This window comes from Mesocricetus auratus, unplaced genomic scaffold (assembly GCF_017639785.1).
Source record: "Mesocricetus auratus isolate SY011 unplaced genomic scaffold, BCM_Maur_2.0 Super-Scaffold_100026, whole genome shotgun sequence".
NCBI lineage: Eukaryota > Metazoa > Chordata > Mammalia > Rodentia > Cricetidae > Mesocricetus > Mesocricetus auratus.
The window spans coordinates 20,323,027-20,335,343 of NW_024429207.1; the positions used below are offsets into that span (position 1 = coordinate 20,323,027).

Genomic DNA, 12,317 nt, shown 5'->3' on the forward strand with positions numbered 1-12,317 from the left:
GAAGTGCAGAGAGGAACTTGGACCCGTGCAACTAGGAGTGATAAGAGACAAGGGATTTTAAAAAAAAAATCTATGGGAATCAGTCAGTAGATAAGATAAAATTTTCATCCCATAATAGATTTCCATACTGAAAAAGTAGACGGACTCTTGATTGACTCGATACTCCTTATGCTGTTTGATATCAGTGATGAACACTGATTGACGCTAAGCCCTGCCGTGGTGTTCAGAGCTGTGGAAAGGGGGAGAGAGAGGCCTGATGCTAAATGCCCTTGGTTTCATTTAGTGTGTGTACTCAGTGGTCCAATGGCCGTCTTCAGCTTCACTACCATAGGACTGTCGGGTTGGAAAAGTAAACGTCAAGTCGGATAAAACAACAGATGACTTGGGTTCCAAATAGATGTGTCTTACAGAAGATTGTATGTTTCTAGAGGACTCCAACTGTCTGTCTTTCTTCAGGAGACTGTTGGCAATCAGTCGCTTTCATTGTCATTTGTCTAAAATGCACAGTGTGAACATACACATAAAATATATTTGCCAAAATGAGTGACTTTATCAGTTAGTGCTACTAAAACTCCCCACCATTGATGGGACCTGGTATCACCACATTTGAGCCTTGCTAGAGACAGAATTTTGTTTCATCACCATGGTGGTTCTCTTTACACAACGAAGTGTCAAACTTTCACCCCCTTTTTTTTCTCCCTATCCAGCCACGTCTACATCCACGACTGGGACCAGCCATCTTGTAAAGTGTGCAGAGAAGGAGAAGACTTTCTGTGTGAATGGTGGCGAATGCTTCATGGTGAAAGACTTGTCTAACCCTTCAAGATATTTGTGCAAGTAAGAAATGAATTCCTCTCTGTGGCTTATATCTATAACTGCTTATTCCAGATGATGCTCCGTTGCGTTTTTCCCCATTTTGTTGCATCCTGTTTGAATAATGCCGATTTATTTGTGGAGGGTTTTGAAATATTTACACCATCTGTCATCGTCTCTGTTATGTCCAGAACTGGTTTTAATCTTTTCAGTGTTTGTGGGTATTGTTTATTTTCAGTTGTTGTTGGGTTGGTTTTTTGTTTGTTTTGGGTTTGGTTTTTCTTTCTTCTTTTTTGCTTTCATTTGTATAATGTTGCTTTTCTCATGGTTTTCCTTAATAACTGCTGAAAGAAATGTGCACATATTGTATTAGGCTGTAACACTGGAACCCTACTTCTTTCCTCATGTATAAATTGAGCTATGAGGTAACATTTGTCTCTCATCCCAATGCTCACCTGCAAAGTAAACAGGTCAAATAGAGGAATCAGAAAGGGCAAGAGGTCAGGATGATGCTATTTCCCCACAGTTGTCTTTCAAAACTCTCTAAGTTGCTATTTCTAGTTATTAAAAAAATGAGGTACATGTGTTTAGAAATGCATTTGGTATGTTGTAGCACTGTTGTCTTAGTCATAAGAAAGCAGTGTTTGGTCTGTGCTACTGTTATAGACATGTCTAGATTGTCCCTTTCCTTCCAATGACCCAGAGCACAGATTACGCTGGGTGTTAGTGGCACACACCTTTAATCCCAGCACTCTGGAGTTCGAGGCCAGCTGCATCTACAGAGCTAGTTCCAGGACAGTTTGGCCTAGTCAGAGAAACCCTGTCTTGAAAAACAAAATCCAAAAGAAACCCAACAAGAAGAAGAAATATCAAATTTATAGTCTCTCACCAGCACCATAAATCAGGGTGGGGTTCTTGGTACAACAAAAGTTTAAACTTTATAGTAAAAAGTCAATAGGATGATTAATTAAAATGCGTGTGTTTATTTCATCATTCATTTCAGTCTATTGATATTTGTTCTATATTGGTTATATGGACTCATAATTTGACATGGATAAAAGGTATTTTGTATCTTGTACTGGGGCTCTAGTACAGTTGACGGAATGCCTTCCTGACATGCACAAAGTCCCCAACTGCATATAAACTGGATGTGGTGGTGGCAGCACGTGCCATTCCCACCCAGCACTAGGGAGAAAACATGGAGGACCAGAAGTTCAGGGCATTCTTTGTAAGCTTTATCATGAGCTTCAAGCCAGCCTGGGAAACATGAGACCCTCTTTTAAGAAAATAGGCTCCTTGAGTGTCAGGGGTACCAAGAGAGCACACCTTGTGGTGGATGTGTAGATGGTTTTATCAATGGCGACTATCCACAAAAGCAAATCATGTCTTAGAGTGAAGCCTAGACTTTGAAGCTTAGTTTCTCAGTTCCTAGAGTTTTTATGTAGGTGTCTCAGTAAGTTTCTAAAGCAAAATAAAAATAGCCAAGTATAAGGAAAACCAACTCGTTTCATATGCATATGACACCACACTGTGTATATTATTCAAAATTACTTTTAAAGTTAAGCTTAGTTTTAATCATAAAAACTATTCAGCCGGGCGGTGGTGGCGCACGCCTTTAATCCCAGCACTCGGGAGGCAGAGGCAGGCGGATCTCTGTGAGTTCAAGGCCGGGCTGGACCGATAGCCTCCAAAACAATACAGAGAAACCCTGTCTCATAAAAACCAAAAAAACAAAAAACAAAAAACAAAAAAACAAAAAAAAACCCCAAAAAAACCAAAAAACAAAACCAAAAAAAAAAAAACTATTCAATTATGTTTGCTTCTAGTTAGTTTGCGATGTACCTCCCCAGTATTTATCATGGTGAATAATAGAATGAGCATACTTTATAGCCTCCTAAAGACCTTCTTTTATCACATAGAAAATACCAGATGCAAAGAGTTACAACCTGTAAGACGTGAAGTTCATTTGCTACACTGGGAGATCTGGTGATTTTCCTCTGATCTTAGGCATAAAATATCATTGTGTTTTCATAGATCTCCTTGAAAGGAAACATTTAAACTATATTTCCTTCAATTTCCCCCTTTAAAACTATTCTCTCTCCATATTTTCTGGGCTTTGCATTTTTACATCTGTAGAAAAGCATCTCAGACCACTATGCTTTAATTACAATGATGAAATATGATCATCCTTTATCATAGACTTTGCAAAGATTTACAGGCTGCATGAGTACATATGATAGTTTCTGAATACCTCTAAGGAACCAGTGCAGTTATTTTCCACATATTAATTTCACCTATTCTGCAGCCCTCCCACAGCCTACACAAAACACGCAACCACATGAGTGCTGTTCATCTGTTCCATTTTGGTACTATGCCAACAGCTGTGAGTTTTCCTCACCCACACAGTTTCTCATTAAATTTTAAGTACTCTCCAGAAAAAAAAAGTGCTTCCTTCTTTTTGGTAAATTTCGAAGTGAAAAGTTTTTTTTGCATCTCTAGTAATTATTGAATTAGCAAACAGAGAATGAACACTTTATACCCCTGTAAACAATTGTCTGGTGAATCACACTTTGTCTTCCAGTTCTTAGAAAATTACCTTCCCTTATATTTTATTTGTTTCCATTTCCTTCTTTCTGTTTTGTTGTAGCTAGAATGGTTTTTTTATCAAGATTTTATTATTACCTTTCATTTTAGAAAGAAAATCTCTGATTTTAGGTCTGACCCATTCTTAGAGTGTGACTTGAATGACACATCAAAATAATTCAGTGCCTTCAATTAAGAATGGGAGTACATTTAGCATACAAAACAGACTAAGCCTTGTTAAATGAAACACTTTCTCTGATAGAGAAAACCATCTTCTACTAAAAACATCCATAACAATAAAATTAATAACAACTCAGAATTTAAACAAAGTCACATAATATGCCATGTTCTATGATAATATATTGTTCACTAAAGCACTTGAATAAAAACAGAAAGCATAAAAATGTTTCATCGGCTCATTGACGTCCTGTCTATGAAACCAGCTCATAGTTTCCATATGGCCCATCTGCCTAGAGTGAAAGCATTGCTGAAGCATGAGCCACAGTATATGAAGGCAACTTTATCCTTGACTGAAGACATGACTCAGAAACAGCACAAGCACAGAAATCTCCAAGGAGTCTCTCTGGTCACCTAATCCACTGTTGTCTTCTTAGGAGTTGAACTGGATTTTACAGCAAATCTCTTTTGCCCCTCTGTTTAGAACAAGGTGTTCCAAATGGATTAGCATAATGCAGTTGAATGGTTCTCAGGGGAGGGTATTGATGGTTCCTTGGACTTGCCCATGGGGACCTAATGGGGATTTGAGCATTGGTTCTCATCTTTTCTATTACTCTTCTCTCCACAGTAATTTAAAATTTATCCAAGAGAAAGAATTAGTGGCTATTCCAGATTATGCAAAGAGAGGAACCGGTCTAGTGTCTGTGCTCTGAGGCTCTGTCATCAGATGGTTCAAAGCAACAAGATCCTTTGAACGTGGAGTTGTCCAGATTCTTTCTTCCCTCCCCTACATCTGCTGCTCTGAGCAGTAGAGAACTGTCTTGGAAGATGTGAATGGGAGGTTTTTTAATCTAAAAGTTAGTTTTTACAACACACAATACTTATAAATGTGATATATTGCCCAGTGGACAAATATAGGCTTACCGTGAGGGATTTGGATTTTAACCACCAATTTTGGTAAGCAGTCTTGTGTCCTTCCAATTTCAAGCCTCTGGACAATATCTTCATTTATAATATAGAATTACTATGTTCTCCAAAAATTTTTCCCAGGGAATCAGACAAATTAAATGAGTTCATTTCTGCTAAAGTACTTTTAACTCCAGCAAGACTTTTTTTTCCTCATCTAATAATAAAAGTAAATGATATTATTCTCTCTGTAGACATTGACAAAAAATATGGTGATGTTATCTTATTTAATCTCTAATTTTTCCTTTTAAATAAGTTTTTATGTTGCTTTTATGGAACCACCAGCTAGTCTTGTAACTTTTGATATGATGGATTATTTATATATCTGATCACCATATTAATATCTTTGATCATGTCTCCTTATTTAAAAAAATCAAAATTAAAACTCAAATCAACACTTTAAAAATAGTTTCTTTCAGACACTACTTCTTGTGATTATTTATAATCAATGCTTATATACTATGTAGAGTGTGCAATATTATGTACTGTTAAAAGGCACATCATTATATAAATAAGACTGTTGGTGATGAGGTCACAATAATATGCAACTATAACTTAGACTCAGTAAAGGCAATGTTAATATTTGTTTGTTGAACAGCTATATGCTAGACACTTTTGAAAACAATGATAAAAGATAAAGCATCGTCTCTGGTCCCTTGAAACTCAGCATGTGTAAGGAAATGAAATGGCTAAGTAACTAAGCCATGCAAGTGAATGTGTTCCAAACAGCACAGTGCTGACTTTTAAGGTAATTAGAGTTTAAAGCGAAAGAAAGGACTAGAAACAGAGTAATCCTTACAAACAGCTCTAGTATGGTAGAGTCCTTCTAGTATACTAGGCTGCTCTTGAAGTCATAGTAGTTTTCCTTTCCTTTATTTTTTTTTATCAACATACATTATGGCATTTTTCATACAATTTATTTTCCTCATTTCTCTTTTCCTTCTCCCGTATATCCTGTTCCCCCTCTCCAGTAGCTTCCTTTCTTCTTTCGTATTACCTCTTGTTCCCAAGTTCTCCTATCTATTTTTTATTGCCTATATCCTTCCTTATATACATATACACAGATATATAAAGTTAGGATCTGAATATGAGAGCCAGTGTGTTGTGATGTGACATATCTATCCAGAAAGTGAAACAATGTAGAAACTGTTAGGTAGTGCAGCTGGTTGCATGGTCTAAAGGCTGGGCAGGGAACTTTGGACATTGTAATAGCTAGTTAGGGAGCAAGAGTATTTTTTGGGAACCAGGAGAATAACATCGGTGAACACAGGGGTATGTTTAGCTACAGGTTAAGGAAATACAGGACCTAAGTAAGACTCAAAGTCACCGATACTAGGTAACACTAAAAGTTTTACAAAATATTGTCAGAGTCGTAACAGTGGTGATTGTCTATACTTTTATCAGCAAATGGGTTAACATAAACAAGGATGACTTGAACTCATTCAGGTCATAAGATCACTGTAAATGCCGCTCTGATCCCAGCCACAGAAGAGCTTCTTCATTGGGAACTCCTGTGTTCTTGGGTGCCATCACATTTATTAGAAACAGAGGGCGTATGAGAGGGATTGATGGGACTCTTAGGGATCTAAGCACTGGGCTCTTTAGAAGACCATGTCTTCAGTTTCTTTTGTGCATTGAATCCTACCACTCTTAATACTTGTGAATGCATTTAGACTTGGACTTCCTAGAGTAAATGAAAGAAAGTCTTGCAGGAACCAATTTAGGTGCAGTTCTGTCTGTAATTAGAACATTGGCTAACCTCTCCATATAGCTCACTTCCTTTGACTTTCTTGCATCAGCTAGCAACCGTGTGTGTTTTCGAGTTCCCACGAGGCAGGCCTGGGTTCATGCTGAGCATCCAGGACTGAGCAAAACCACGCTGACCTCTTCCTTTAGGAGATACAGGTCATTGAAAATAATACCCATGTCTCAAATAATCGATTTAATAATCAATTATTGATGTACTGAGTGCCATGATGACATTTAGGGAGCTAAGGGTATGTTTAGCAAGGATCTTAAGGAATGAAAGACAAAGGCTTTGTGGAAGGAAAAGAAAATATGAAGTCATCACCTTAAGACACAGTCTAGTTAAATAAAATGCACCGTTTTAAAAATATTTGCATTGAATAATTTAAAAGAAACCTCATTATAAAATGGGTCTGTTAGTGCAGAGAGAATGAGAAAGTACCTCAGGGCCTCTAATCTAAAGTAAGGGTATTCTCCCTAAGATAGACCACAGATGAGTAGCCAATATGTCATGTGTCACTCTAGAACAGTAAGGTACAGGGTGCATTGATCCCATTCCTATTGAAGTTGTTTGCCTTGACTTAAGGATGCATCATGTTGGATAAACACAGGTCAGAGTTTTAGTGTCTGGGTGAGCATTTCGCTAGAAGCTGTACAAACAGAGCCTTAGGTAAGACCTAAACTCAGTCAATTAGAGATGTGTTCCTAAGCATTGCCACACCCACTGTTAGAAGGGAAACACATTTGAGAGGTCTCGTGCACATGTGTGTGTTTTTCCTTAGTATTTGCTCATGAGCCCTTTGAGACCACTATATGTACTCTTGTTATCTCATGAACTGGAAGCTAGTCTCAGGGTCATAATAAGAGAATGGGAAGACCCATACCAGCTGAGCAGTGATGGAAGGTATATGCTAGATCTGAAAGAAACATTACCAGAGCATTTTCTATTTAGCATTGTCTTTAATGATGTTAAGGAGGGCATTCTCTTGAGGAAATGAATGGCTTTTGCAGATGATGCTGCAAAGAACACTAAAGTACAAATTAGAAAAACATATATAAGCCTTAAGTAATTTCACTTTAAGGCTGATAACAGAATAAGATTCATCTTAGAAAAATGCAGACTAATAGTAACGATACATTTGGGAAAAAATAATCTACAATGCAGACACTCAGCCAGTGAGTAGGCGAGCTCTGGCCAGAATACCAAGCCAGCCATGGGGTGAGAAAAGTCTGTGTTTGCAATGTGATACTCTAGAAAATCAGCAGAGCTGTCTGAGAGCTGAATCCATGGGCAACTCAGGTTTCCAGAGTGACAGCGGGAGACTTTGACATCAAGCACAAATCAGCCAGTATTCCCCAGAATGAGTTTGTTGACATTGTCATGACTTGATAATAAATACCAACAGTGAGTAGATAAATTCATGTGTTTCACAGTGTCGAGGAAATGCCACAGTTAGTATTGAAGAAGAACAGAAAGATATGATATTCTTTCTAGCAGGGTGTTTTGAAGACTGACCAAACATCTCAGTGTAGGATGATGACTAAAGAGGGAGCTCACTGGCTGTCGGCTTTCTTCCTTCTAGTTCTCGGGGAACAAAGATGAAACCAGGAAACAAGGGAAGAAAGATGTCAAAAGATGGTTTACAAGTTGACTGTAATTGATAAGTAGTTTAAACAATTGGCCAACCCTATAGAACCAGATCTTTCTTGGGAATTTGCAAATATCTTTGAATATGTCTAGAGTATCCATAAACTGATGCTCAAAACACATGCATCTATGATTGAATGATTGAGTCATTAGTAAATGTATCAGACCATTCATGAAGTTTTGTCATTATTAAAATGTGTTTTTAAAATAAGGATTCAACTATGTTTGTTAGTTCAGTTAAACAAGTTAATTATAATTGTCAATGCTCCTGGTTTGAAAACTTACACAAAACTGTTAGGGGTTGCTTATTGACTGAAAGAAAAGTCATGTACTGATAAGCCTTGGACCTCACATGTAAGGAAAAGCCTGGACCCTGGGCCAAAGCAACTTTGAAATTTCCTTAGTTTAGAATTTATCTTAATGTAGACTTAGAAATTAAATGATTTCATCAGAAATTAACAACACATAGTATGATAATACATGGCATTTTAAGGCTAATGTAATTTTGAAAAATTCTAGCATTTTTTATTACTGCTGTTAGACAAAAGTCTGGGTTAGAAAACAGTTCTGTTTTATTGAATCCTAGGTAAACTGGTGTTTAAATAACAAAACTTAATTAGGTATTAGGCTTTCTCTTAAATAATCATAGCCCTTTGTCTTTAACATGGCAAGCACGGTGTTAAAGGTTTTTCAACATGGGGAAGGAAATCCCCAGGTACTGGTAATTCCTATTAAAGTTTAATTGGAAATCCACAGAGGAAATTCTGTTGTAAACTATAGAGATAAAAAGTAGATGTTAAGATTAGCTTGTTTTGACAAGTCAGTTTTTGTCGTACAGTTCTTTATCAAAAGCTGCAGTTAGAATTGGATAGTATCCAGACTCTGGGTCAGGCAATAGAGACACAGAGCAATTTGAGATGAGCACCATTCACATCCATCACGGCACAGAAAGCACAGTTAAAGAAGTCTGGACCAGGCATGGGACAAACCAAAATGAAAGAACTAGGGAAGAGTCCTTCATAAAAAGAAGAGGTGGAGTCAGGCAAGGTTAAATTGGAAAAGTAATACACAAATAAAGAAAAACTGAATTCTCATTCCAATAAGAATAGCTACCTATATCTAGAACAATGGTAATTATGTTATGTATTACTGGACCAAATATTCTATATGACCACATAACAGAGATAATGCAATATCTGATAATGATAATCTCTCAGGATGCACACAAAATTCATGGTAATTAGAAAATTGATAGGGAAGACTATTTTTGCCCCATTTATATAGTAGACACATGCCCTTTAATCACAGGCCTGACATATAAGATGCCTAAATCCTAATTTCCTAATAAATTTCCTCCTTCTCAAGAAACTCTTGATTCCTTAGCTATTTATTCATTTCATAATCTTTTAACTATGAGCAGCAAGATCAGTTATTACATTACGTGGATCTTTATTCTCCAACCCCCATCTGTCTGTCTGTCTATCTATCGCTGTCTCTCTTTCTCTCACACACACATACACACTCACAGAATTCATATTGTACCATATTAATTATAGAGAAAATGGTGCGCTTAATATGAGATTTTAAATTTTTATCAAGAAAACAAGCAGGCAGAATGAAATGGTCACAGTGGAACATATCTGTAATTCTAGAATCAAGTATAGAAATGCCTGATAGGACTATTTATTTTCTTCAGAAGTGATTTGGTCAAATAAGCTACATATAGTATTTTTTTTTACAGCATTCATCTTGAAGTGTATAAAATGACATCTTTATAGAAACATCCCCTACTTATTGGTCAGTTCCTATGTATTCTAGGAAGATCTTTCTCTAATTCCTCCAGCAAAGGATTATCAGCAAAAATAATCATTTTACCCAAGTGTTTTGGACACTTCAGTGGGACAGTCTTGATATATTTATTATATATACTTATTGATAATTCTTTTCTAAAGATTTAGTTTTATAATTATGTATATGTGTGATGGGGAATATGTGCACATGAGTGCAGTTGCCCATGGAGGCCGGAAGAGGGCATCAGATTCTCCAGAGCTAGACCTACAGGTAGTTCTTAAGCTGCTGGGAACTGTAATTGGGTTCTATGACTGAACAGCATGTACTCTTAAGTCCCAACTCATATCTCTGGCCCTATTGATGTTATTCTTAATGATCCCAGTTACACTGTACAAGTAGTCATGTGATAAGAATTCTGGTACTGCTAGTATTTTTGTACCTTCATGCATTAAGAGAATTTCATGTACCAAACTTTTTTTTTTTTTTTTTTGGTTTTTACGAGACAGGGTTTCTCAGTATTGTTTTGGAGGCTATAGGTCCAGCCCTGCCTCGAACTCACAGAGATCCGCCTGCTTCTGCCTCCCGAGTGCTGGGATTAAAGGCGTGCGCCACCACTGCCCGGCCTGTACCAAACTATTTGATAACATTTCTTTTTCCTATTGAGTTTAGTTAAAGAAATCACTCTTCTGTTAGTAGAACTAGTAGATTTAATAACATATTTAAGTTCAAAAAGGTAGTGTTTAGTCTTATTTACTCTAGAGACAAGAGACTTATATAAAAATCACTAAGTCAGTACTAGCAGAGCAAATTATGTTAGGTGGGTGTAGTTTTGTGCCAGCTATGATGAACTATATGGATATGTGTGCTGAGCATTCAATTACAAATTTTTACCTCTAAGTCTATTTGCTTTCCAGAACTCTTCAGTACTGCTTACTAGGTCATGATATTGGGTAAATTGCACCCAATCTAAACTGCTTTAGACTAGATCAAAGCAGTGTAGAACAATGAAGGATTTCATGTCTAAGCATGGCCCTGTTGTATGATCTTAAGAACAAAGTTTTATCAAGAGTCTTGCATTTTGAAAAGTAAATTGATTTGAACAAATAAAATACAACTTTTTACATTAGTTCAGAATATTCATCCATAAATGTAGAAGTGGCATGTCGTGTATGCTTCTGTGTAAGAATACCTTTTGATTTCAAAAATACATTTTTCTTTTATTGGAGGTAACTGGATGAATGAAATTTTATCAATAAAATTCTACTCTGTTTCTTTCAATGATATTAAAAATTAAGACTAAACTTTTAATATATGTTAGGGAGAAAAAGGAGATAGGGGTTGTTATTCTCTCATTTCTGACCACTAGAGAATAAAAGTATTTGACTTATTTTGTTTAAATGTTTCAACTTACACTTCAGAAAGCAGCTATGAAATGAGTAGAAATCTCAGGGAATACACAATAAAATAAAAGGCTCAAAGTCTTTTGATAGCAAGAGAAGAAAGTGGAGCCCCAAAAGCTCATGTCAACACCAGTGTTTTAACATGGTAAGATCAGTACTCGGGGCAGTGCAGGCTGAGAACAGCCCCCTGCCTCGCCACTCCATTCAACTGGCAGCCTCTCCCTAGTTAAATTTCCATATCTAGTCCTCTGATGACTGAAGCAAACAGCAAAATCAGTAAGGCGCAGTTTGGTGGGACTGGCTTTCTCAGTGTCGTGTCTTTTCCTTTCTGTGTTGCTCAGCACCGGGTCATCTTTAGGACTCCATATCCCATGGGAGGAAGGTTACCAGACTGAAAGTTCACTGTCTTGAGCGTGTGATTGCTCATCACGTTTTTGCCCTCTAGGTGCCAACCTGGATTCACTGGAGCCAGATGTACTGAGAATGTGCCCATGAAAGTCCAAACCCAAGAAAGTATGTTCCAATAATCTGAAATCTGCTCTCTCCACCAAACTACAGCAACAATCGCAACCACTTGGTGCTTTTACAGCTCAGTTGAACTGATAGCTTTTGTTCAAATTATGGTGTCTCTGCTCAGGGCATAAACTCATCCACTGTGGTCTCAGTTACCTGCCATTCACTTAGGCCTGAAAGTTAAAATGGGAAAGGATGGCCAGAGTGAACCCAACTCCAAAACATTTTCTACCTCTTTCTTTGACAAGATGACTAAAACATCACAACTGTTTTGTGACTTCTTTGGAAAGAAAGCAGTCACCTAGAAGTCCTGGAATCGTACTATCCTATAAAGCTGCAAACCAAATTTTAAGCACTGGGGAGATGCCAGAGTATGAGAGCCATGATTAGGACAAGGATTCAGTTCCTGAGGGTGAACTCATCAAGCTCAGTCAATGACACTCACGGAGCTTCTCTAGCGTATATTCACCTCTTCTCTTTTTCTCTGTTTTTTTCTACCATTGTTTTTTGTTTCTTCTCTCAGGTGCCCAAATGAGTTTACTGGTGATCGTTGCCAAAACTACGTAATGGCCAGCTTCTACAGTACGTCCACTCCCTTTCTGTCTCTGCCTGAATAGGAGCATGCTCAGTCGGTGCTGCTTTCTTGTTGCTACATCTCCCCTCAGAGCCACCTAGAGCTA

General features: G+C 37.4%; 1 protein-coding gene across 19 annotated transcripts in view; it reads left to right on the forward strand.

The window, feature by feature from the left end:
* Nrg1 (neuregulin 1) overlaps positions 1-12,317 on the forward strand; it is a 981,870-nt gene that overhangs the window by 943,207 nt on the left and 26,346 nt on the right. For 13 of the 19 annotated variants that reach the window (XM_040731704.1, XM_040731705.1, XM_040731707.1 and 10 more), the window contains 2 exons: positions 708-837; positions 12,161-12,219. In XM_040731704.1, the coding sequence (XP_040587638.1) occupies positions 708-837; positions 12,161-12,219 (189 nt within the window). 19 annotated transcript variants of the gene reach the window in all.